At 42.8% G+C, this 27,935-nt stretch overlaps 2 protein-coding genes across 4 annotated transcripts in view; one reads left to right on the top strand and one right to left on the bottom strand.

Moving 5' to 3' along the window:
- The window catches only part of IL6 (interleukin 6), a 75,912-nt gene extending 56,545 nt beyond the window's left edge, over nt 1-19,367 (bottom strand). Inside the window, exons 1-2 of the mRNA XM_083468619.1 lie at nt 19,228-19,367; nt 17,188-17,261 (exon numbers count right to left, since the gene is read on the bottom strand). The gene's annotated coding sequence lies outside the window, so the exon portion shown is untranslated. The remainder of the gene's footprint in view (nt 1-17,187; nt 17,262-19,227) is intronic.
- The window catches only part of RAPGEF5 (Rap guanine nucleotide exchange factor 5), a 127,966-nt gene continuing 119,262 nt past the window's right edge, over nt 19,232-27,935 (top strand). For 2 of the 3 annotated variants that reach the window (XR_014517659.1, XM_083467970.1), the window contains exon 1: nt 19,232-19,860. Coding sequence is in view for 1 of the 3 variants with exons in the window: in XM_083467970.1 (XP_083324096.1) it covers nt 19,672-19,860 (189 nt within the window). In the remaining 2 variants the exon portion in view is untranslated. The remainder of the gene's footprint in view (nt 19,861-27,935) is intronic. The other variant, XM_083467972.1, reaches the window with a different exon arrangement.

Raw genomic sequence — 27,935 nt, 5'->3', positions numbered from 1 at the left:
ACTTTAGCTGTACCAGGCTGTTTTTTAAATAGAGCATTAATAAAACATGGACTAGAATGGTACAGGTGAGAGATTTCAGTAAGAACTTATTTAATATTTTTGCATGTGAGAAAGCTATCATTGTCTGTTTATATAAGTAGTACATAAACATGAGAAGTGGTGTATCTCTGCTCAGCTTGGAGGGTTCCACTTAGGCTGTCAGATCACATAAAGTCAGTCAGCAGAAACCCTGGGAAGCTTGCCAGAAAGGCAAAGCTGTGCTAGGAATATATAACACAATTTCTAAATAATTCTCACTAGGCTGACCTGGCGACCTGAAATCAGCAGAATCATGATCAACAGACCTATTGTGCAGACTACTTTTTTTTTGCAAGGGGTGCTTAAATATGCTTATTGTGTTCGTAAAGGCTAGAATTCACATTCTGTTCATAAATTGCTCTCTTCTTTCGATCCTGCATATTCACTGATAATATATTCCAGATTAAGGCAGCAACCGTGAACACTAGGAAGTAAGTCCCACTGAACACAGTAAAATGTACTTCTGTTCTGAGTGAGCATGCACAGGTTTGAGATAACATGATCATGACTTGTCCAAGGTATCTCAGTGAACCAGTGCTTCAGATGTATGGTATTTTGTCTACTGGATAATAATACCACTGGAGCTTGTTCTGGTATTTATGTATGATTGCTTGGAAATTAGTCCAATGGCATAGGATTGTGCTGTGTGACTGATGCTACTAGACGTGTGTGTGTGTGTGTGTGTGTGTGTGTGTAGATAGATAGATAGATAGATAGATAGGAGAGAGAGATGATAGATGATAGATGATAGATGATAGATGATAGATGATAGATGATAGATGATAGATGATAGATGATAGATGATAGATGATAGATGATAGATGATAGATAGATAGATAGATAGATAGATAGATAGATAGATAGATAGATAGATAGACAGACAGATAGATATGTACTACATCCCAGCAACAATGGTCAAAATTCACCAGCTAGGCTACTTCATTGGTTCTGTGAGCACACTATTACATAATGTAGCAAAAGGCTATTTTTTTGCATGTGAAATACACATGCTCCAACCTTATAGCAGATGGTAAACCTGTGTCCTTGCAGATTTTGTTGGACTACAATTCCCATCACCCCTGATCACCGGCTGTGCTGGCTAGGGCTGATATGAGTTGGAGTCCAACAACATCTAGAAGACACAGGTTCTCAATCCCTGCTCTGTAGTATAAGGCCTACACCCTCATTTTGGCTTTTGTTGCTCAGCAATGCCTCTCTCCTCTAAATAACAGCAGACAAAGATAAAAGTGAGTAGGGTGCTCTTGTAGCTCCACTCCCACCCCTTAGTCACAACTCCCTCATAAGTGTGTGATGCTGCTTGTGGGTTTAGAGTAGGTGTGAAGAATCTCTGGCCCTCCAACTGCTGCTGAACTACAACTCCCATCAACCTTGGCATGCATAGCCGATGGCCAAAGGTGATGGAAGTTGTAGTTCAGCTACATCTGGAGGGCCAGAAGTTCCCCACACCTGGCTTAGAGCCTTGTGGGAGCCACTCCATGACTGCAGGCTAAGTAGATGGGAGAGCTACCTGTAGCTTCATCCTTGGCCGTATTTGCTTTATACCACCTGGCCAGGTCTCATAATTCCTAAGGTCGCAATTGTTTGTTAAGTGAAAATTGGACTGAAACCCCAGCCTGTTCATTGCATCCTTAATTGTGCTTTCTCTGTCCTAGGTATTTGAATTAGATTGTTTAAAACTAATAATTAAGCCTGCATTGGCTAGCTAGACATTGTTTTTGTCCAAAGATGTGTGTGCCTTTCTTTAGCTGCCTTGAAATCTAGCAATCTTTTAAAAGAGGCAAAAACAGTAAGCAGCAGCTCCTCCTGTGACATCTAAAGCATGTGATTTTGCTAAGTGTAACTATCACTGGCTTCTTCAATAGCTGGGATTGTCCATTAGCGCCAATGCCACTAACCCTAAATTACCCAGTCAATATGCAGATTACACCAAGGACCTGGCAACTGGCAATCTGTGAGCTAAGACAATTTTGTCTGGTCTTGGGACTGGTGGCAAAAGTTCAGCTTTTCGAAAGGCTTCCTGACTTTGCACATTATAGATTAAAAAAACAAAACAGGAAACACAACTGCTCCATAAAAACTTGGCATAGATTTATACAACTTGTAACTGGAGAATCTGAATACAGTATTACACAACTCACTAGCCTTAACTTGTGGCTTGCAGTGTGCTTAACAACTCAATTGTTTTAGCATTCCCGCAGGCAAGCAAAAAAGTGTGGACGTTTACCAAGTCCTTGATGGGCCACCATACATGGCTGATAGGTCACAAGTTATGCAAGCCTGAGATGGATATTCTCTTAATAGCCTGATCCCTCTAATTGCTAACCTCACGGGGTTGTTGTCTCTGTGGCACAAAGTCACATCCTAACCCCAATTACCTGGGAGTAAGCCCCGTTGAATTAAATAGGACTTACTTTTGAGTAAGACAGGGTTTGGGTTGCACTATTAGGCACACGGACCAAACAAGCACATGAAGTCAATATACAGGTTGGATTGAAATTTATAGTATGATCACCAAAGCTCTGCTACTAGGTAGCTCTGCAAATCTAGGAGATGAACAAGTAGCTAAACTTTAATAGAGTATGAGAGTTCTCTGGGCCATTGCCCATGTGAATGTAACTGACCCAAGACAGTATGGTTTTTGTCGGGCAGCAATTTTTCTGATCCCAGAGGCCAGAAGATGTTGGTATTTTATCTTTCCCCACACCCTTTTGGTGAAACGTTTAATTATCTTCCACCCTATGTATAATTTTTAACATAATACTAAACATACCTCTGGTGCATAATTGTGCAAATATGAGGATAAAAGACTTAGGAAAATGCTTTCTGGCATTTGAGTGTCCTGTAGAATAATTAAAACAAGGTTCTTGTGCAAGCTGTGGTGTCTGCCGTTAGCAATTTGGGTTTAGCAAAATTATTAATCCAGAATCAGGCAAGGAGACAAAACCATCATCTTTCTTCAAAAATGGCGGTTCCAAAGAACAGAGGTGTATGCAAAAGGAGGAAGCCTGATATTTTGAAATGTGCCACTACAAGGTCACATGTTTGTCCATCCACCTGCATATTTGACCTATTTGGCTCCCTTTGTTTACATTCAGTCAGAGCAAGCAGTAAAGAGCTCTTAATGTTTCGGTCTACTGCAGGTGTTGAGAAGCAAGAACAAGGACAGAAGCACATGTTGGCAGAAAGTTCTTTATCCTCCCTTCCCTTCCCTTTCCCTTTTGAGGCTCTAGCCAAAGCTCTCTGATCCTTATCAGCAGCTTGCAGAGCCCTTCGGATGAAGTCATCCAGGAAGTTTAATCAACCCCGTATCATTGTCACTACATCCTAGACATTTGTGTAGTAGAACTCTGCCTGCCACAGTGATCTAACTTACGACACCAGCCAGAACATCTGTTTAAAAACTTACTACATCCAGGCATATGTTCCTTTGACTGAGTTGCTTATTCTCTCTCACAATAATGTTGCAAAGCATCAGCCATGTAGAAGAGAATATAAGCAATGAACATTTAACAGAACATTGTATGTATTCTAGCCTTTGGTTTAACATATTCCATGCACACTTTAGGGAAGGCACTATATTACTCACATACTTTGCATTAAGAAGGTTTTACGTTCAATTCCGGGCACCACCAATTAAAAGGATCAGGTGATGAAAAGACCTCTGAGACCCTGCAAAGTTTCTGCCAGTCAAGAGTAAGCACTGGGCTGGAGGGACAAGAGGTCTGACCTGCAATATAAGGCAGTTTCCTATGTTCCACATTCTGTAAAGGTGTCCTTTACACGTTTGCATAATTATAATAGGTAAAGGACCCCTGGATGGTTAAGTCCAGACAAAGGCGACGACGGGGTGCAGCGCTCATCTCGCTTTTCAGGCCAAGGGAGCCAGCATTTGTCCACAAACAGCTTTCCAGATCATGTGGCCAGCACGACTAAACCGCTTCTCGTGCAACGGGACACTGTGAAGAATGCCAGAGCACACGGAAATGCCGTTTACCTTCCCGCCACAGCGGTACCTATTTATCTACTTGCCCTGCTGTGCTTTCGAACTGCTAGCTTTGCAGGAGCTGGGACAACGGATTTGAACCGCTGATCTTCCAATCAGCAAGCCCGAGAAGCTCAGGCACCTTTGCACAATTATAATATTTGGCTGTTAGCCTTATTAAGTTATTTCTCCCCCACCTGTGGGTCAGTGTGATCACTACCAATGCCCCTTTCTGATAAATAAACCCTTCAGATTCTTCTCTTGGATATTATTTATATCTGGAAGCATCATCAGGAACAGCTCAAACTGTGGATCAGCACAGAAGGGAAGCCAGCGATTGAAATATTCATACTGCTGGTTTGCTTATTAAATTATGCCTTAGCATGAACATAGAAGCATGAGGGTTCTCAGAGATGAGATTGTGGCCACTGTACTCCTTCCCTGTCTTTCCACTGCTTCACTGCAGAGAGTGAAGCCATGGTTTGGTTTCGTGTGGTGTGTCTTCCAAACCAGGGTAGTGGTTTGTCTCCTCCAGACAAACCATGGAGTATACCACGTAGAGCAAACCTTGGCTACCTCTTGTGGTCTGAAGCAAGACAAACCATGAGTTTGGATTTGGATGAGATGATAAGCTGAGCCACAGCAGCACAGCAGCATGAAGACTAGGGAAGGAGCTCTCCTCTTCAGAAGCTCATGTTTATGCTAAGCCATAGTTTGGCCTAGTGCTAAGTACAAACCAGCTCATAGTTTAATACTACTCTTAAGTTTGAAATATAATTTGCATGGCACTTTTTTCTCAGCGGTGAAGTTATGTGACAGTTGAGAAATTTCAACTTCATCTATAGTGAGTGACATTTTATGGCCGCAATGAATTCCATATTTTATTTCACAGCAGTGAAAGAGACTTCCATGCTGGGTATAGATAACTAGAAGTGCCTCTGATCTCATAAAATAATAAGTAAAATGTCAAGGAACTTAACAATCAACACATCATTTTCCTCCTTACTTTCCTGCTACTGCATAACGTTAAGCAATGCATCATTAAACCAAATAAATGTAAATGTCTGAGAGGAAAATCTTAGTAAGGTTTGACAGTCCCATGATAGTTGATCATGTGGGGCTTAAATATGTAATCCTCCATATTTAAGGAGGATTGCCTCTGTAGGACATCAAATGAAAGCAAGTAAATGAAAATAATAAAATATATATAATATGACATTAGGCTGACCCAGATTCAGTCATGGTTTCAGTAGACTTTAGTTAGCCAGGTGCTTTAAATTGTAGATGTTTAGAATTGTGTTCTGTTCTGTTTCAATATTTGGGGGCTTTTGTTTTGCCTTGGAGTATTTTTGTTATGCATATTGCTGATTTTAAATTGTTGTGTGAATTAATTTTCTTAAAACTGTTGTATACCATTTTGTAGAAATAAAGCATCACTTAACATCCCATTGTTTTCAGTGGGTTTCCTCTAAGCACGACTACGTCTGGATTCACTCCCAAAACAATACTTGTTTTTATGACCGTAACTACATTTTACTTACCTTAGTAACTCTACATTGTATTATTAAAACTTGCATTGGGACCTTATGGTGAAAGGCAAGGAATAAATCTAATGCTGATGCTGATAATCACCATCATTTTAACATTTGAATTGTCACACACCATCCTGAGAGGCATAAGATTCCAGGAGCATACCCAGGGTTTGCTTTCCTTTATGGTACATGGTTTATTTACACATAGTATAGGCAACCTGAGCCTACAATGAAAAAGCTCACAGCATTAACACCCTTGCTTTTCCAATAGCCACTGTTTTGGATTCAAACTGAAATCAGTCATGGTTCTGACCCTCTGGCTTCCCAGCCTGCTGCTTCCAGCTCACATGACTACACTCTCCACTCTTGCCTTTGTATTCCTAACTACCAGGTAGTTTGAGGGAGCTGGGCCCTACCCATTTGTCCTCTGGCACAGAACCACTTTCTTTGATCCCTTAATAGCCCATTGCCTAGGCCAGGGGTCGGCAAACTACGGTCCCCAGGCCGGATCAGGCCTGCCAGGGTTCTAAATCTGGCCTGCCCGGCCATTTAAGAACCCGCCACAAAGCCAAGACTCTCAGTGACAGTGACGGGAGGAAGAGGCCAAGTAGCGAAGGCTCTGCCAATGAAACGCCACACCTGGTTTACCTCAGCGCGGGGATGTCTCTACCAATAAAACGCTGCGCCTGGTTTACCTCAGTGTGTGGACATCTCTCCCAAGCAAACGCCGCGCTGTGCTGAGGTAAACCAGGTGCGGTGTTTTATTGGCAGAGCTGCTGTTGCTCGGCCTCTTCTTCCTGCCACCACCACCTTGGTGCTCCTGTGGCTGCTGCCGCTCTGCATCCCTGGAGGAGGACAGCTGGCCCGGGCTAGGGCTCAGCAAGGCTGCCGCTGCTGTGCTCCCATTGGTGGCCAACGTGATGATGGAGGATGATGAGGCCGGTGGCAAAGTGGCCCAGGCGGCGGCCTTCACCTCCAGGGAGCAGGAGGACAATGGGGCAAAAACGCCCGCAAGGGGCAGCAGCTTCAGGGAAGGATCCAGCTTGTCCTTGTCTCCGTCTCCATGCTCCATGCTCCTTGAAGAGGTGCACTGGGCAGTGTGCCAGTGTGCAGCTCTTGGCCAGCTCCTGAAGGCTCCCAGCTTCCGAGGCGCCCAGCTCCCACAAGCACGCCAGCCCACTCTCCAAAACTTCCCGTCCGGCCCCCGACAGTGTCTGATGGACAGTGAACTGGCCCCTGTTTAAAAAGTTTAAGGACCCCTGGCCTAGGCTATCACCTCACCAGGGAGCTAGTCTAGCTCTTCTAGGAATTTGAATCCTGGAATGCAGGAATTTGAATCCTTGCTTGCTAGTTTTATTTTCTGTCTGTTTCTTCTTCATCATTCTCTAGCTGTATCCCCTCTCTGTTAACCCCTCCTGCCTCAGAACGTCCAGTCAGAATGGACTTTCCAGCTCAGATTCTGTCTTTGCACCTGCCTCTTGGTTTTTAAATTGACTATCCTGCCATTGTGCTCCAGTACTTCATCCAGCCTCAGTCCCAGTTGTACTGGAACTTGCACTTTATCAGTCTTTCAAATGTTCAGCTGCCTACAGGCCAGTGCTGACAGCTGATATATGTGCAGGCTTTTCCTATAGTTACTATCTGCCAAAGTGGTTGTGTCAGGAGGTTCTAAATCAATGGCTGAAGCAAACAGCTAAGTGGCTGGAGTGTAGAAAAGGTCAATATGACCAAACAAAAACGGCAAAACTTAGGCATTTTGATATACAAGAGTAAATATATTCTGAACACTTAATTGCTATCGACTAATTAGTGCTTTTAGTGCATAAAGTTAGGGAACTGGCACACTAGAACAACGAAGTACACTGTTTATGCAACATATTTAATGCGGATTCTGTTGATTATTGTTATTTTCTCGTATTAGGCACCTTAGGAAGTTTTGCATGTTGATGGGGCTCACCAGTAGCTTTTTGTTGTATCTATAGGAAAACACAGCTTAGTTTCCTTTTTTTGAAATTAAGCCTGAAATGGGATTTAAAGCCTGATCAGTTTCCATAGAACTGAGGAAAAAGCATTAGCTTGCTGGGGGAGAGTTCTTGTTTATACCTTACTGCAGTGTTTCCCAATCGGTGTTCCGCGGCACACTAGTGTGCCGCGAGACGTTGCCTGGTGTGCCGTGGGAGGGAGGCGGGCGAGTCGGGCGGCTGTAACGTGCCCCACATAGGCACATGCGGGGCGGCGAGCTCCCTCCCTCCCACATCCCATCGCCGGCTCTGCACCAGGCGGTAGAGCTCGGCGAAGTCGCCGCGCTGGAAGGCCAGCAGCGCGCGCGCCTTGGCCAGGCTCTCGCCCGCCTGCGCCTCCAGGCACGGCGCCTCGGCGTCGGGCGGCAGCGAGCCCAGGAAGAGGCCCAGCCGGCCAGGGTCGCCCGCCTGCAGCAGCGCCTCGCACACGCACGAGACCTGCTCCGCCGAGAAGCGCGGCGAGCGCGGAGGATCGGGCGCGGCGGAGGCCAGCCCCGCGCTTGGAGAGGACGCAGCAGCCGTCGCCAAACCCGATCCTCCTCCTCCTGCTCTGCCGATGTCCTCTGCCTCTCGGCCGGGAGGAGCCTGCGGTGACGGGGCGGGCGCCGAAGTTGGCAGAAGTTGGCGCACCTCCTCGGCAGCGCCTTCGTCCTCCTCCTCCTGCCTCTGCTCTCCTCCGGCGGCGGGGGCGCGCCGCCCTCCCCGGCCGGGGGGCTCGGCGGGGCCAGCAGGGAAGGAGCATATTTGGAAGAGGGATGCTAGCCTAACCATTACCTTCTATGCTGTTACTATTTTTTTATTTTTTATTTACATAAGTAAAAAGTGACCTTTCCCCATCTGGCATGGTGGTGTGCCTCGAGATTTTTTTCATGAAACAAGTGTGCCTTTGCCCAAAAAAGGTTGGGAAACACTGCCTTACTGGACCAGAAGGTGCATTTTTGCTACTGAACACCTGTCAGGTCTTACAACAAGAGCTGCGCTGTGCAAAATATATCTGGATTCAGCAAACTAGCCTTTGTTATGTGTGGGAGCAGAAGGGGGTGGGGACTCCACATCATCTTTTCAGTTGTCACGGAAGCCAGAAAGGCCTATTGTTCCTTGCATTACAGTTTTGGTTTTTACACTGAAAGTAATCACCCAGGAGTGCTCGGGGCTCTGTTGGGCTGAATGCGCACTGCCCGCCCACAGTGGAAACACAAGTACCTTGCTGATTACTGATGTTTTAACAATTGCTGGCTCTAGTGAGAACGATACAGCTGCCTGATGACGGGAAATGTCGGAAGCCTATGGCGGGTTGTCTCCCAATAAGTGTGACTGACCTTGAGGGCTATTTGCATCCTGTTCTAGATGGCTGCCTTAACTGGGTCATAGTCGAACATCCCACGTAGAACAGGAAAGGCAACTTGACAGCCCTCTTTTGTGAATTGTTCCCAGCAACATTTTAATCTGCTCAAAAACTACAGGCAATACAGTTGCTGCTTTTATCAGCTACATTGTTCTCCTAATACCTAGTGAGAACAAGATAGGACTGGATCATTCTGTCGGAAGGCTTAAATTTTGCAGTGCCTTACTTGAAACAGCTTGTTTAATAATGGAGCTTAGATTTGCGAGCTTTTTGACTTCAAACTTCTTTAGAATGCAGATTTTGTTTTATCTCTTCTTTTTCACTACTGAATGAAAGAAGATTTGAAATCACAGAATGTAGACACGAGGATTTTTTTGTTTTGTTAACATTACAAGAGGTGGGGGGGGGGACATAATCATATTATAGGCTTGTCCTACCTAATTTCCTGTGTGCAGCTGATGTAACAGTGCATGTTCACAACTTGGGAAGGTTGACTCTCGCATGTGACTCTTGATAATCCCGGACAATTTTTAATGTGGGGCCCAACATTTAATGTAACACTGCATTCAATATGTCTGAAAAGTGGGGAAATATATATCTGTCTTCAGACAAATCCGTCAAGGGGTGTCATGTGCATGTCATGGTTCACCATTTTGGACATTATTTATAAAATATGTATTGTTTTGTGGGTGTGTTTTATATCTATATGTATAGATATAAGAGAATGGGGGGTACAACTTTAAAAATAAATGCGCAGTACAATATGTGGATAAAAGGCTAGATAAAAGTACTACCTACATTAGAAATGAAGTAGTGAGGTTTAGGACCTAAGCCTGGGGGTAAGGCCAGGCATGGCCAAACTTGGCCCTCCAGATGTTTTGGGACAATAATAATAATAATAATAATTTATTATTTATACCCCGCCCATCTGGCTGGGCCTCCCCAGCCACTCTGGGCGGCTTCCATAAAACCAAAAATACAGTAAAATCACACGTTAAAAACTTCCCTGAACAGGGCTGCCTTAAGATGTCTTCTGAATGTCAGGTAGTTGTTTATCGCTTTGACATCAGCTGGAAGGGCGTTCCACAGGGCGGGCGCCACTACCGAGAAGGCCCTCTGCCTGGTTCCCTGTAGCTTTGCTTCTCGCAATGAGGGAACCGCCAGAAGGCCCTCGGCGCTGGACCTCAGCGTCCGGGCAGAATGATGGGGGTGGAGACGCTCCTTCAGGTATACTGGACCGAGGCCGTTTAGGGCTTTAAAGGTCAGCACCAACACTTTGAATTGTGCTCGGAAACGTACTGGGAGCCAATGTAGGTCTTTCAAGACCGGTGTTATATGGTCTCGGCGGCCGCCCCCAGTCACCAGTCTAGCTGCCGCAACTACAATTCCCATCATCCCTGACCTCTGGTCCTGTTATCTAGGGATGATGGGAGTTATAGTCCTTATAGAGGGCCAAGTTTGGCCATGCCTGGGGTAAGGCAATAAGCCTTTGGCCATGCTGCTTAAACTTTTCTCAAGCACTTGGTCACAAGTTGAATCATGATCCCCCCCCCCCGCCTAGTTAACATGCTTTAGAATTGCCCTTCAGTCAAAGAGACAAATTCATACCAGCAAACCAACTGGGGGGCTCATCTATACAGTTGCAAAGAAAACGTTTTAAGTGTTTTTTTAAGTGCAATATACAATGTGACACTAGATGTCGATGGTGAGCCTTATGGAAAATTCACCGTATTTTTAAAAACGCTTTAAATTTTTTTAATCAGAATAGTTTTTATATGTGTCTAGAGTCCACCTGGGATAGCCACTGCTGGTTGTGGTAGTGCATGTTAAATGACACTGTTGTTGTTGTTTGTTTGTTTTTCACAAAGATCGGTTTGCACAACGGGTTTCTTCCTCCTACCCTAAACAGAAGTCAACACAAGACCTTTTCAGTGGATTTGCATATGTTGAGATCAGGGCCGGATTTAGGTTTGATGAGGCCCTAAGCTACTGAGGGTAATGGGGCCCTTTATGTGTGATATTTTAGGGAGTAGGCTAGCAGGCGGGGTCCATTACTTACATCATAGGAGCCTACACAACACAAAACCCTGTTGCTGTATGTAGGTTTGATTTTATTTGTTTTTTATCTTATATTTTGGAAATGTACATCCAGTTGTTGTTTTCTTTAAATTTTTCGGGGGGCCCCCAAGAGAGTGGGGCCCTAAGCTATAGCTTGTTTAGCTTATACGTAAATCCGGCACTGGTTGAGATAACTCATCCAGAAATATTTCCAGATATGTTGTGGTATGATCTGGAGTAGAATGAAGTCATAGGATAGGTTGGGCACATGAAGATCTCTTGAAGAGGTCAACTCATTCAGAATAAAAATCTTTAAAGCTACACTGAGCTTCCCCATGAATTGGACTACTTGCGCAGACTGAAACAGCCCAGAGATGTGCACAGTTAACTAACTCTGTGCACTCAGTGGAGCTTTAAACTTATTTTTCTTTCAAAAGGAGGTTCCTGCTCCCTCCTGTTCCCCTCCTTGTGTTGACTGGCAAGCCAGACATTATGAACCTTGGGAGCGTCTTAAAGGCTGTTTACAGGTTAGCAAGGAGGGTCTACCTTTAAAATAAGTCAAAAGGCATGTGAAATAATGGAAATGACTGTGGTTTTTTTAAAAAAAACACCCCTCCATTAATTATGGAACTGTACAATTCTATAGGTGAAAAACATAGCAGTGGGATCTTTCATATATGTGTCTTGTGAGTTAGCAAATGAACGACCTATTTATTGAAAGTGTTTTATTCTATTACACATTTAAAAGAGCATTCCATACTTGTTTTTATGACAGCGAAGACAGCATTTCAACCAAGCAACACAGGTGGGACAAATATTAAGCTATGCTGTCTGATTCATTATAGGAACACCTGCAGCAACTGTGCCTCACTGACTTCACACATTGTCAACAATTCTCACCATAAAAACCTATTTTGGGGAGTTTATATGGCTGCATCTATAATTTGCTTTAGGCTTCGATGACACTTGTGAAATGTGTGGGAAGAAACTACAGTGCTGGTTTGTTTTTTCCTTAACTAATGTTCTGACTATTTTGACTTTGTGAAAACCAAACAGAAAAATGAAGTGAACTTATTTTGGGGTTGGGAGTTAGACTTATGACTGCAATATGAAATTTAGCAAAATAAGAGTTTATAGCCTGGTTCAATTGTATTTGGATTAATTCCTAAAAGTCATATTTGAATAATGCTATTGTTAATTATCATTGTTTGTTTACTTGTGCTTTTTACCATGTAGGTCTCAAAGCAGCATAGAACAATAAAATATATAATATAAAAATTTTAAAACATAAATTAAAACTCCAAAATTTAAAACCTCAAGGATTTAAAATAGAAAAAACTTGTATCTCAAAAGTTTAAAAAAATCTAGTTATTGGAAGCTTCATTATTTACTATTAAAAAGGACTTCTGCATATTCTTTATAGCCAACTGAAAGAAATCTTACAACATTTGCTTGTGGTTGTGCAATGTGTGTATGTAATGCAAAATTCCTGAGGAATACGTATGTACTATGCACAAGATAATGTGTATTGCGCTTTCTTCAAACCCATGATAGCATGATAAACACACATTGCTGAGGAGCTCTGTATGGTTTTAGCTCCTGTAGTGCCTGAAGCCTTCACATTTCTTCTAGCAGATAGTCACAGTTGACCTAATTCAGCCTTGACAATTGCTGATATAGGCAGTTGGAGGAGCTGTCCGAGGTAGGGGTGGGTGGTGGTTCCGGTCTTACTTGGATGAACATTATTTCCACATGGTAAGGCTTGGGGAGGGCTCTTTGGGCCTTCAACATGGGGTTCCTCAGGGCTGGATTTTATTATGTATTTTGTGTTCTCATTTTGTATTTAGATGTTGTGAACTGTGCTGGATCTTTGGATGAAGGGTGGTAGACAAACAACAACAACAACAACAACAATTAATAAGGGAGCCTGTCACCTTTGCTTCTTGACTGGAGATGGCATTAGCAATGTATCTGAGTGTATGAGGGAGAACAGTAGCAAATCAATCCTGAGACTACAGCTGGAATGATGCAGAGGTTTTTTTGGACCACTAGAAAATTAATGGGGGAACAAGGTTTGTTGGACAGTTAATGCTGTGAACCCTCCATCTTCTGCTTAGCCTTGTTAATATCAGCAGAGAGACCACACCTAACTCCCCCCCCCTCCAGAGTCGCTCCTTATATTATGATGGGAGCATTTTAACTACCTGCAAAAACAAAGGGTGGGGGAAAACAAAGCTACAAAGAGGAAGCCAAATAAAATTCAAGGAGAATGCAGGAGAGCACTGAACATATTAGGATACGAGGAGATAAAACAAATATTTGGATGGAGCTTCTGCAGCTTTTGTATTATTAAACACATCTACCATTTAGAAAGCCTTCTCTTTCACATGCTTGAGCTTTCTGAAATTCCCAAGGAATCCAGCTGAGTCTACTTCAATGCCTTTCCTGAAGGCAGACTGTCAAATTGCTATTCTTCTTATAGAACAGGTGGTGTTAAAGTGTGGCTGAGGGAGGCAAATGTACACCTTGAAGAGTTTTATTTTGTTTCTCGCTCAAGGGACCATTTCAAGGTCGGTATCAAATCTGCGAATGTTTTTTGTTTCCTAAGCTGCTTTGCCAATATGACTATTTTTGTCTATGCATAAGGACACAAACCTGACTCAACACAAATGATGATAAAAAATATAACATTTTAAAGGATCTATGCCAGCAACAAAAGCACTTGGAGTTCATTTCCTATAGCTGTTTCTTCAACGATCACTTGAGTTGTCAAGGTATCTGAGCTTTCTTTCACTTGAAACAGAGAAGTCTCTAGATATCATTGTTTAATTTAAGGCATTTCTATTCTGCCCTTCAATTCAAGGTTGGGAAGAAAAGCTTTAAAAAACTTATGAGTTTTTCCTCAAGGTTCAAAAAAAAAAGAAGAAGTTTTCATAGCTCTCCTTTTGTAGCTTTCAGATCTTGTGGTTCTAAGCCTGTTTCATATTTTTGACTGCTAGACTGGGATCCAAGTGAGAATAACTGCGATGAGGGACTGAACTGTATGCCTCTCCCACCCCCTAAGTTTCAGAAGGATGCACAAAGATCTACACGCAACTGCTCAAATATTTCCTGTGATGTTTTCTGTCCTTCCCGAAATAATAGATGGCCATGAGATGGACAATTCTCTACCCCATCACACTTCTTCTTACATAGAAGCATAGCTGCCTCATACTAAGCCAGACTATTGCTCCATCTAGCTTAACATTGACTATATTCACTGACAGTGGCTCTCTAGAGTTTAAGGGAGGAATCGCTCTCAGCACTACCTAAAGATGTTTGGGAACTTCTGCATGTAAAACAGGTGCACCACATACAGAAGGTTAGCCAAACTGACTTTAAAAGTTTTCAATTTTGACCCATACTTTATTATTCTTTTTATTGAAACCAGTGGGATCTGAAACCGATTAAACTGGACTGCATTACTCCCAAATATTTTAAGTCATTAAGTCATCACTGTGTTGCCACATTTAGAAGACTGCATGCTTTTGCTCAAGATTGTGTGATATGGAGTAGTAACTACTCTTGATTGGTAGTCGCAATCACTCATGTAGTTCAAAGTGCCCACCCTTTATCCATAAGAACGTGGGGGCGGGGGGAAGATTTATTTTTATTACTCCTTGCCCATGGCGGATGTGAGCAAAGCAGAAATGAAAATTGTTTAGATGGAGGTCACTGATGTTTGCTAAGTAACCATGAATATTATTTGTTAATGTTTGGATTATAAATCCTCTGGGCAAGAGACATGGGATGTTTGTATTCTATATGAGATCAAATATGTTGGGGCACTCAATAATAGTGCCCACAAATACAGTTTTGCAGATGAAACACAGCTGTCTTTGATTTCCTAACAGGCAGGCAGAAAATTAAAAAGGAATTATATTGACTTTTGCAATTATTATTTTAAAAAGTCCAACAGCTGGCGCACCCTAGAGAAACAAGCTGATTTGGTACACAAGAAACAAATGGAGTCACCATGTACTACAAACAATTGCATGTATTACAAACAATTGCTCAGTGCTGTCCCATGTTATCAAATGCGTTGAAAGATGGATCAGGTGCTTCTTGGCCTCCTACTGTTTTGCCTAGGAGAAATGTATTGTTCTGTCCCCATAAGAGTGAGGCCATGAACAATTGCCCGGGGCAACCTGCATTTGTTGCAGCTAACCACTGCTCTAAAATTGAATCTTCTATAGTGTTAATACATTGCAGCTGTGTATCCATCCTCATTCCTGACTTTCTTTTGAAATTATGCAGATGTTGTACTTTTTTGCTCCATCGCAAAATGATGGCACTTAATCATTGCATTTGGATTATGCTCCACAACATATGGTGTGCCTAATATAATTTTAATTAATTTAAAGAAATATTAGGAGCGGGAGCGCACATATACGTTGTCAGAGATTTTCTGCAGCATTCCCCTCTGCTTGAGTGACAAACTATTGTTTAAAGTTGTGAATCTGCAGAAGGTGAACAGTGATATCACTGCCAGTGCCGGACGTAGGGGTCTCAAATTTCAGCAGTGTTCCGTGTTACGCCAATATTTGGAGCTCCCCTGCCTCTCGTCTTCCATTCTATGTTGCAACTGAAGTTCTTGAGTCTCTGTGGCCAGTGCATCCGAACCAGTCACGCTCCCCCAAATCTGCCTCTGATACTGCAGCAAAAGCATCAAACGCACATCTGGCTGTGCAGGTGGTTTGCCCCTGTCCACACACAACTGAAATGCATGTGTCAAATATATCACATATATCAAATAAGGTTCCAAACCCACAGAAGAACAATTAAGAAACTCACAGAAAAGCCATGAATCTAATTTTGCAAGTGAAACTGTTTTGCCGTGGAACTGATGGGTGCTTCAAAAGTGTCTGTGATATGGCATGGTAGAAGAACAGCTGTTGAAAGCGAAATGAAACTCTAGATTTCTACTGGGCTCATTCATGTTCCTTGTGTAAGCTTAAGCAGCTCTTTGGATCCTGGCTGCAACTGGCTGCACTGCATTGCTGGCAGGCGCCATGGCAAACTGCCTGTTAGGCCAAGCCAAATGAAAATGTGTGCTGGCCTGTGTTTCTTATGGAGTCTCTTATGTTAATCAGCCCTGCAATTTAAAAGCTAGCCTTTCCCCTGCAGATTCCCCCCCGCCCCTTATATCCTGGGGATAGATTGATGCTGGATGTTGACTAGGCATCATCTTTGGGACTCAACGCTAGTATTTTTGGGGCGGTTCTGCTGGTGGCTTTTCAATGGGAAAATAATACAAGGAAATAATTGGTTAAAGATTCTTCTTAGGCCATAGCAGTATTTCTGATCTAAACCAGCGACACCCACCAGTTGAATTTTGTGAAAGGAAAATGGTATGAAAGAAAAAGCATGTGCTTTTTAAAGTATAAGTGCTTAAAATAACACACGGTTTGGCCCTCAATTTCATGACCCATGAGGAAATATATATGAATGCAGAGGACCAAACAGCACAATTGAAAAACCAGTCTTAACATTGTATTCATGCAGCCTATGCATTTTACATCTCAACTTGGATCATGTACCTATTGAATCCCTGATTTATTTCTAGGAGTTTTGTGTGTGTGGTACACATTTTCAGATCCTTAGAAAACAAATGGTTAGCTTGTCTCAACACAGAGCATTTCTTCAGTTTAACCTTGATCTGCAAGGGGGGGAAGGCAGTATATTAGCAACGGCATTTTTATGACACGGAAGCAGAGATGCCCAATAAAAGTGTTAACAGCTTTAATTTCCCCAAGGAGACATAACAACCCCAACCCTTTCCTTTAATTTGTTAAAATGACAATATTATTGGTGACGTGAGCCAATATTTGTAGCTGAAGTACAGCAGATCCTGCGGTCAAAGCAGTTTTCTTGTTTAGGCCAATGTTCTTTTCAGATATATTAAAACAACAGCGACAATGCAGGACTGTGGCGAGAGATCTAGTCACATATTTCAAAATTTGAAAAAACACACACACAAAAACCCAGCTTGGATTTTACTCTTAGTTCATTTTACTCTTCGTTTAAAACCAAATGTACAAACAAACAAAAAAACACACGGAAGATTAATAAACCCAAAGGCAGAACTTAACAGAAGCATTCTGCGCTTACATTACTCTTGGAAAGAAGGAGGTACAGATACTCTGTGTTGGTAGAACGGCCACTGTATCCAGTGGGTGGTTTGCCTGGGAGGGGAAAGACACACAACCAGAAAATACAAAATAAAAATAAAATCAGAAGCATAATGGGAATCTTCCCAGAATCCTTGGAAACTATACCAGTGTCCACCAATCAGGAACTGTGCTAGCAATTATACCCACATCACCCATAAATGCCAGAAGCCAATGAACTCATTATAATGGGGACGTGCCCTCAATCCATCCCCTGTATAACAACATACATGATGCCACAGCTCCTCCCCTCACTCCCCTCAGCCCCAGTGGCACAACCAGCAATAACCCTGTTGCTACTAGTCTCCAGGTAGCCTCCTTCCAGGCATATGTTCAAATCCCATTATGTCCCTCACAACCACTGTTTTGGAGCACAACCCTCCAGAATACAAAACACACATGACCCAGAATACAAAACACACACACACACACACCGGACATAGTAATGTAGGAAGTTGCCTTATACTGAATCAGGCCATTGGTCCATCAACTGCAGTATTGTTTACACTGGCAACAGCTTGCCAGGATTTCAGATGGGAGTCTGTCCTGTGGGGTGGGTTTTAATAGCTAGGAGAGGCATAAATGAATTGCAATCTATCCCTCTAGGTGCCCACATGTGTGGGTTGAACGGAGTTTATAGACTCATCCTTGGCAGCAAAATTAAAATACAGTATAGGAATTAGGATGTAAAGCCTTCTTCCTCCCCTCTAGCTCCATAGGGACAAGATCAGATTTTCAAAAAGGTACTAGCCCTATCAGGGCAATGATTTCAGTGACTGATAGGAAGTTTTGGAGGAAAAAAAGAAGAGTGCAAATTTGGAGAAAAGATTAGAACTCATCCCTCCATTTTCCTTTTCACCTATTGAACTTGATAGACTGGTATAATGCAATACAATCTGAATTTTAAAGGTCTGTCTCTTACATGTACCTCTATACTGGAGTTGTCTCTCAAGCAGTGGGCCGGGAACCACCTGTAGACGTTGGGCTACTTTCAGGCTAACTTTGTTGCCAGGTGCCTCTCACTTAGAATCACAGAACTGTCGAGTCGGAAGGGTCGTCTAGTCCAACCCCCTTCAATACAGGAATCTTTTGCCCAATCTGGGGCTCAAACCCACAACCCTGGGATTAAGAGTTTGTCTGCCCTGCCCCTTTGGCCTTTTGGTTGGGTCAGTGCCAGCACCAGCCACTCCTTGCATGCTGAGTAAAGTTAGCCAGGAGACAGAGAAAAGGTCAAAGGTCTCCCTCCATTATTTCATCCTAAAATTGTAAGTGCCAACAGTTTGTTGTAGCATATGTGTATATGCAATACATATGTACATAACAGAACGTTGTTAGAAAATGGGAACTGTACCATATTGTTAAACCATTTCTACGGTTGTTGTTATAGACTGAATTTGTACCTAGTTACCAACTTACAAGTCAGCTATTGGGCTGGCACAATAACACGTGCCTCAACTGGGACCTAGTTCACCCATGAGTGTACTAAATTTTGTTAATCTCAGAACGTTAAGGGAGAGCCGTTTTGCCTTACGATAAACATTTATTGTTCAACAAATTTGTTGACAACATAAAAAATGTGAAAATGGGCTTGCCGGATTGATGGGAGGTGTGGATATTTAAGACATGGCATTCACTGCTCATGTGCCTTGTTTACCAAGCATCAGCTAGAGAGGGATGAGCGGCACATTCTGGATTCCATTAGCAAAACTTGCTCATTATTATTTTTTAATGGAAATAATCCAGCAAAGTGAACATTGTTATTATTTATTTCAGAACATACTTCGGGCAAGACACCTAATTTGAAGTCTCCTGTGTGATTTCCTTAGCTTTGGAGAGGAAGCGAAACGGGGGTGGGTGAGTGGAAGCATCCTTGCAGTGCCTGAAGGAGCGTTTGGGCAGGAATAGAAAAAGAGGGAGAGGTTTCAGGCAACAAGGTAAAACAGCACGTCGTGACTATTGTGTCCGCCCCTTTTCAGGTTACCTGGACTTTTGTTTGTCCCCGTCATAGCCAGGCGGCGAGAGGAACGAGAGAGAAGGGGAGGGAGGGGAAAGTGGCGGGGTAAAGCGCGCCAGGCTCCTGCCGCATTTTCCTGCACCTGTGCGACCAAGACTTCCCGCCCGGGCCTACCTCGGCTGGGGGCAGCGCAATTTGAGGAGCAGGCAGGCGTGTTTCCTCCCTGCCCCCTTCCCAAGCCCAGAAGGGAGGCGGGGGGGGGGGCGCCACTACGGCTCTGACAGCTACGAACGCCTTCGCCTGCAAGGCGCGCTTTGCATAACAAGCGAAAGGTGCGTGTGTGTGCGCGCGCGCGCGCCAGCGGGCTTGAGTGAGGCTGCTGAGAGGCAGGAAGAGGGACGCGGCCGGAGCGAGCAAGCGAGGGAGGGAAGGAGAGAGGAGGGGGGGTGTCTCCTCGGGAATGTAGCATGCATGGCTGGGGGCTCCGTCAAGATGCAGCCCCTGTGTGACAGGGCCGACTCTCTGCTCATCGGCAAGAGCTCCGCCGGCGCCAGAGACCAGGAGCAGCAAGTGCAGCTGCGGCAAAAGCTGAGGGAACTGCCGGCGCTGCTCCGGAGCGGACTCACGCTGCGGAGGAAGAGCTCAGCCGCCGGGGGCCGGGTAAGAGTGTGTGCCCGCGTGTGTGTGTGTATGTGACCGGCCGTATGCCTCCAAGGTAGGGGATCTGCCCTGCATTTGGTAGTTAAGCCCCCACCCCCACCGGCCTCCACAGGGCAAAGCCTTGGGGAGTTTTCTCCGTGCGCAGGCTTTGCACTTTGCAGGGGGTATGCAATGGCAACGCGACGCGCGAGACTCTTACATACATAAAAGAATGGGATTGGGCATTGGGATTGAAGCTGCAGCCCTATATATATATTGGTACCCTTGCACAAATCTCGTTTAAGTCTGTGGAATTTGCACAGTATTTGTGGCGATTCTGGGGCCTTGAATTCCCAAACATGCTGAAGTTAAAGAGAGTTAACGTCCTGTAGTTGTGGTCTCGGGTTGGAAGGAGGCCTTGCTCTATATGGTATTCTGGCTGTGGACAGAAAAGGAAGAGTAGAGGAAGCCACTGGCTTATCTGAGGAATGTTTTACTTGAGAGAAATTAGCCTTGCAGACCCATCTTTGGCATGCTTACTCAAAAGTAAGCCCTGCTGTGTTCATTGGGGTTGTCTCCCAGGTAGGTAATCATTGGTAAGATTGGTTCTTGCTGTTAGAAATCATTGTGGCACCTTGGAGACCATTTGGTTTATTGAGTCTATAAACACTCAATAAAACAGTTAAGGAGTAAAATGTTGTGCCATTTCTGAATGTATCTCAACTCCTTTTGCTGGTTTGCAGTTTAATGTGCTGTGGTGCTCAGTAGAACTTATTCCCAGGCAAGGATAATAGGTTCTTCTGGTCATCATCCCCTGGGACAAGGTAGCATGTGAATTGGTTGATCATAGATACAATCTATGAAGACAGAAGATGAGATGGTTGGACAGTGTTCTCGAAGCTACCAACATGAGTCTGACCAAACCGCGGGAGGCAGTGGAAGACAGAAGTGCCTGGCGTGCTCTGGTCCATGGAGTCATGAAGAGTTGGACACAACTAAACAACAAGATACAATCAGCAGCAATTCTCCTGGTCCTTGGTCAAGGAAATTTCTACTGGCAGTTAGTTTATAAGGGTTGTCCCTGTCAGAGCAGATAGTTACCGTACCTTGTGTCTACTGGCCCTACTTGTTTGCTGCATCCATCTTTGATATATGTATAGTATAGATTCTGTATTCCATTGATGAATCATCTGTTAATGGTTAGGGCTGCAATCTGATCAAATAATTTTTAGCCATATCTACTGTTTACATTTGCATATGGTAATTTTGCATATACAATTCTGAAGCAAGAAGCATTCATTGTTTTTGGATGATGTATACATGTGCTGTAGCAGGCATCATCTTAAAAGAGGCATTCTTTCTGTAAGTTTGTGAGAATGGGTAATACTTCTTAAGATGTTGTTTGCTATTTGCAGTTTTTAGAAGTACTTGTATTAAAAATGTACTTGCTGGGGGAAAACATGTCTATTGCAATTATGCATCTCTGTAAAGAAGTCCTAGGTTGTCTTTATAATCTCATTCAATCTGTAGACATAGAATCATGGAATTGTAGAGTTGGAAGGGACCATGAGGGTCATCTAGTCCACCCCGCTGCAACGCATGAGCATTTGCCCAAAGTGGGGCTCAGACCCATAACGATAGTCTAATGCTCTACTAACTGAGCTATCAAGGATCATAAAACAAAGCTTTTTTCACATGTAACTTTAATACTAGAGGTAGTTATGATTAATTATAGCTGAATTATGTGATTATATCACCCATATGTTACATTTGATGCCACGTTCATTGCTCTGAAAGTCTTTTTAGGGATTGTTCATAGCTATAACTGTTCACTTGGATCTGACATTTGGGAACATGTGAATAGTTCAGGTTGGAGGCAAGATTCCTCATGGGGATAGGTTACCCATGGCATTTAAATGCTGTTGTATGTAAGTTGTTCATATGTCAGAATAATTATCTTTAATATTATATGCGTTACCAAAGCTCTCTTCAAACAGTAATTACATATGAAGATTATACTTGTATGGCATCTAGAAGCTTTGAAACGAGGTTGCTCAGAAATAGCATCCTAGTTAAGGCAGACCTTCATTAGTCTATGAGTTATCAAAGCGTAATTGTTGTTGTCATCTCCCATTTTGCAAGTAAGGGCATCCGGATATTTAGTACAGGTACATGACAATTGCAAGGCATCTGAGTGACAGAACCGGAAACGTAGCTAAAACTCCTTGCCTCCCAGTCATACATTTCAGAAACTAGCTATTAGTCATAAGTTATGTGTACACAAACAAGAACAGATTAAAAATAAATTGTAAAGTTGGCAGCCTGATATATGTGGATGATGTGGCTTATTTTGTGTCTACAACATCAGGCAGACGTTGTTTACTCATTAGGCAATCAAAACATTCTGAAAACTTGATCAGATATAGGTAAGAACATAAGAAATGCCCGCTGGATCAGGCCAATGGCCTATTTAGTCCAGCATCCTGTTCTCACAGTGGCCAACCAGATGCCTGTGGGAATCTCTGAAAAATGACCTGAGCACAAGAGTCCTCTTGTGGTTTCCAGCAACTCTCTCTTCTTGTGGTTTCCAGCAACTGGTATTCACAAGCTGTACCCATTATGACCAGTAGCCATTGATGACCTCATCAATATGTATGCATGTGCTCTGATCACAGTGGAAATGGAAATATAGATCTTTACAGTGGGAACATGTGACGCTTTGACTTGAAAAAAGCATAAAGACTGCATAGTTCTCCGACTTCCAGATTGTTGCCTCTGGTTGCCTATCCTTAACGCTGGCAGCACAGCAGCAGAAGAAAGTTTCAGGCTTGATTAACAAGTTGGGAGACCAAACAGTGTACCGTATGCTAGTTTTATTGAACTGGGTAATTTTTGAAAAAGACAGGAAGATTCTACACGGTAGTTTTAATTGTGAAACTTTTTGCAATGGAAATGCTAGGAAGGAAGGTTATCTGTGGTTTCTCAAGGGCACTGGTATGACGACGACTCGAACAGCAAAATCAAAGAACTGTAGAGAAGTTGCAATCCAAGGTGGAAATTATTGTGCTGCAATCGGATATAATGCCCTCTATTAGCTACTAGTTGTGGGGGACGCTGTACACAGGTGGCAAAGCATTTAGAAAGTACTGAAAGGTATGATGGATGAGATGTTGAGAGACTCGGCCCTCAGCCAACCTGGCATGTTGTGACATGGCTGTGGACCCACCCACATGTGAGTTTGACCATATAATGCAATTGATTTATGTGGGAGTATAATAAGGTGAGGCTTAATGAGCAGCAAGGGCTCATGCATACATGCAAGCAATCCTGCTGCTGTAATTGGATGCTGCTAGCACTTTGTGCATGCTAATGTGTGGTTATTGTTATTGCTATACCCCAAGTATTAATTATGAAGCTACGTGATAGCAAATATGTGTTGAAGACCAAGAGGAAGACCAGGGAGTCAATGTGGCGTGGTGTTTAGAGAGCTGGACTAGGGCCTGGGAGACTGGGGTTCTAGTCGCTCCTCAGCCATGAAGCTAACTTGGTGACCTTGGGCTGGTATCTTTCAGCTGACCTACCTCACAGCGGTGTTGGGAGGATAAAATGGGAGGGGGAGGGAGAGCCATGAGCTCCTTAGAGGAAATGTAGGATAGAAATGCAATAAACCAACCAGCCAACTAACCAACCAACCAACCACTTCCTATATTCCTATGTTGTAGGAAGGCAAGGGACCACAATCTGTGCTGCAGATAGTGCAGGGAAAAAAACCATGTGTCGATCAAGTGTTGTAATGCTGGTATTTTCTGTTGAAGCTTATTTTGTATATGTGAGGCCTATATCTACTGCTACACCTGTATGCCATATTTTGTATAGAAGTATTAAATAAAGGGGATAATTGCATCCTGTTGCTTGGTCTTGTGAGAGGCATTTTGTTTTGTTTTCATAATATAGTCGAATAATGGGTTTTATATCTAAGATATTCATTGTATGGTTTGCATTAGTGCATGGAAAACCTTAGGTCAGTAGATTAAGCCAGTCCCAATGATTGCGTGAATATTTGAAATGGGTGACTTAGTTTGTACAGAAGTAGCATTTACTTTGAAGCTGTAATTTATATTGGTGGCCTTTATTTTTTATTTTTGTACAGCCTGAGTGTTTATTGCCATGGAGATTCCATTTGGATAATTTGTAGCAGGTGTCATTATGCAACTAAAAATAGACCCCATATGTATAATACTGAGCTTTTCTTATTGTAATCCTCTGTTTATGTATTCCCTAAGTGAAATAAATCAAGATTAGAATCTCTTGGCTTTTTCTTTACCCTTTTAACTGGTCCTTGCAGCAACCGTTGAAGTACGTGAACAAAGGATAAAATACTTCTATTTCATTTCAGATATAATCAGCAGCTAAGGTTCTTTCAGTTGTTAAATGTTGCTAACATTTCTTCCTTTTATGTTGATCTAAAATAGAACCAACACTCCCCACACTTTTAGTTAATTATCTCTCTTTTGCATTGTTTGGATTAATGTAAATTTCAGGGGTGGGGAACCTTTTCAGCCTTCTGGACCAGATCCTTGGCTCCCTCACTCCTTGTGGGTCACTTTGACATGTGGCATGGCTGCCTACCTGTCAATCAACTGGAATCACCATGGTGTCAGTTGAAGCAATTTTCCTTTGCTGTGTAGCTTGAGATCAAGTTTGCCTGCAAAAGAATATTCTGGCCAATCCCATCTGAGTTTGATGTCATCGATGATCAGCTGATCTGCACTGTCTTCAAGCCTCTCTTTTGGTGGGCATTGACTACATTCAAGAGTTCCCTTTTATCAGTTTAGTCAATTCCAGTAGGGCTTGAAGACAGATAGCAGCAATCAATTTGGGCAGGGATTGTTGGCTAGCCTCCTACATGTGAGGTCTCGAGGGTGGCAACATGAGAACGGGCCTTTTCTGTAGTGGCTCCCTGTTCGTTGAATGCTCTCCCCAGGGAAACTCGCCTGGCGCCTTCATTATATATTTTTAGGCACCAGGCGAAAACACCTCTTCAACCAGGCCTTTGGCTGATTAATATTCTACAGCCTTTTAATTGTGTCTGTGGGAAAGGGGGGTTATTGTTTTGCTGTTTCATTTTACTTATTCTCATGTTTTTAATCCTGTATTTTATTTCGTGAAGCTCCCTGGGATCTTACGATGAAGAGTGGTATCTAAATCTAATAAATGAATAACATAAAATAGACTTACTTCCAGGTTAAGACTGCAATCCTATAAGTATACACAATTAACATGTAAGTAAGTCCCATCAAGGGCAGTTGGTCTTACTTTTGAGTAGACATGGATAGTATTCTCACGTTCAGCTTCTATTTCTGTCTTGCATTCTACTACTACCTGTCATCCACCCACGTCTGAAATTTTATTCTGAAAGGTTCTAAGATAGGTTACAAAATGAAAACAAAAACAAAAGAAAACCCAATGTCATTATTCACAATGTAAATAGCATTGGAACAATTAAAATCCACAAAAATAGACAATATAATTATAATATGATAATGTATTTCCATTTTTCAACTGCTACTTTGGGAGTTCCACTGTTGAAGGAAGTAAACTTATGAATACCACTTTGGGAAAGTGTTCTTATGGCCAGGCCCTGCTTGTGGGGTTTCTGTAGGCATCTTGTTGGCCACTTTGAGAACAGGATGCTGGTCTTGATAGGTTATTGGCCAGATCCAGCAGGCTTTTCTTGTGGTCTAACTCGTCACATTTTCTATTTTCCATTAAATTTAAATTATTTATGTATCAATTTTTTTAAAGTTTCTGCTGTTCTTTCATGTTTTAATTTTTGTATATTCATTTTTCACCTTTGCATTCTGCTGATTCTTTACTCATTAAGTCTCAAATTTTTCTTTTGTTATTATGCTTTAAAAATATTTTATTTCTCATTATAATATTTATTGTATCTTTAGCAAAAAAACAAACAAACAAAAAAACACACACATGAGAAATGACTGCCTGCTGGGTCTACTCCTTAGTAACTCTTTAAGGAATTACAGCCTTAGAACAAATTCTGTACAGCCTTCCTAAATCTAAAAATACTACTAAATTCTTTAGTAGTATTTAATTTCGTGAGGGAAGAGATGCTGGGACCGAAGCTTATCAACACCCTAATCCCTGGTGTACTACTTTCCCTCTTATTTACTCAGAAGTAAAGAAAATGCAGTCTGAACATGTTCTGAGTAGATAATTTAATCTGTTCATATACCAAATTTAAACCTTTACATTGGAAACAGACACCAGACTGGGCTCCAGTGATCCCATTTAAGTCCAGCAACAAGCCCATAAAATAAGTTTCAGTGAATGTAGATCAATGTTCCTCTTTAAAAAAAGAAGAGCCGGAGGAGGAGCAGGATAGGACATGATTTTCTCTCTCTTTTAGCCAGGATGCCAAGTTTAGTGTCTCCACATGCAGTGCCTAGCTTCAACTTGTTCTGTGTTCACCCCTTAGTACATGGGTCAGCAAACTTTTTCAGCAGGGGGTCAGTCCACTGTCTCTCAGACCTTGTGGGGGAGTTGGACTATATTTGGGGGGGGGGGGAAATGAATGAATTCCTATGCCCCACAAATAACCCAGAGATGCATTTTAAATAAAAGCATACATTTTACTCATGTAAAAACACCAGGCAGGCCCCACAAATAACCTAGAGATGCGTTTTAAATAAATGGACACATTCTACTCATGTAAAAACACGCTGATTCCCGGACCATCTGCGGGCCGGATTGAGAAGGCGATTGGGCCAGATCCGGGCCCCGGGCCTTAGTTTGCCTACCCATGCCTTAGTAGCTTCAAGCAAATTTCTACCTGTCTTTAGTGCTGAGAGTGCTTTCCGTTTGGACTGACATGGACTACAGTTGAGGCATAACCGTACTGTACTCGTTCATGGGTTTCGAAACCATAAACTTTTTCCTCTTAATTTTTAATTCTGAGGAGCAATAGATGGATAGAGTTTGGGAGAGCATGATTATATGTAGAAACTTATTCAACAACCCCAGTTGTTGGTTTGTGTTAACATCTGAAAGCCCTTGACTACCCTAAATAGTAATTGTCCAAACAGCAGCCAAATAGTGAAGCCACTATAAGTCTTGAATACCACTTATTCTCTTTAATCAAGGAAAGAGATGAAGACCTGCAATTTATTCAAGACTCTGCATCTTGACATTTGAAGATGTGAAGCAGAGCTCAATTCCTTTTTAAGTTGAAGAACAAGATTTTGATCTAATGCTGAGTTTGGTGCATATTTACAGAGAAATTAACTTGAGTCAGCTGCTACAAAATACACGGAGCTTCTTGAAATCTAAACAGGTGTTCTTCTTGAGCCAGTTTTTGTTGACTTCTTCCATAATACCAAAGCTAACTTATCGCATTAAGTAAACATCCCGAAATAGCTGAGGTGTTTAATGTGCATATTTTTTGAAGAACAGCTGACATAGCTGCTGTTAGTTTGTTTTTCATTAATACTGAAACAAAACAAGCCACACTAAATCTGAAATAGTTGAATCGGCCCAGTTTTTAAAAGTAAAACCCAGGTCTGTTGGTGTTCTTGGTACTTCAGGTTCATCAATCCAGGAATAACCTTACAGGTTCTGTGTCTAGTTTCTTCTGTCTGGTCCTCTTCCTCTTGTCTGTATCACTTGGATCTATTATGGTGGAATGTCTCTGCCTCTGTATATAGTTAGGTCTGGTTAACATGTGTTGCAGCGTTTTCTCTTGCAGCTGGGTGGATGCTGGAGCTGATGGCCTCTTTCAGCCTTTGAACTCTTCAGCTAAGTGTGATATGAACCCCCACCTCCCAACACATCCACACACAGCAGAGTCTCTGAAATTGCTTATGAGCCGAGATCTAGAGCAGGGGTAGGCAAGGTGGCGCTGTGGTCTAAACCACAGAGCCTAGCGCTTGCTGATCAGAAGGTTGGTGGTTCGAATCCCCGCGACAGGGTGAGCTCCCGTTGTTTGGTCCCAGCTCCTGCCAACCTAGCAGTTCGAAAGCACTTCAAAGTGCAAGTAGATAAATAGGTACCGCTCCAACGGGAAGATAAACGCCGTTTCA

This window comes from Podarcis liolepis (genome assembly GCF_965112155.1).
Source record: "Podarcis liolepis genome assembly, chromosome: 12".
Classification (NCBI taxonomy): Eukaryota; Metazoa; Chordata; class Lepidosauria; order Squamata; family Lacertidae; genus Podarcis; species Podarcis liolepis.
Note: the sequence above shows the minus strand (reverse complement) of the source record. Positions and strands in the feature narration are given on the sequence as shown.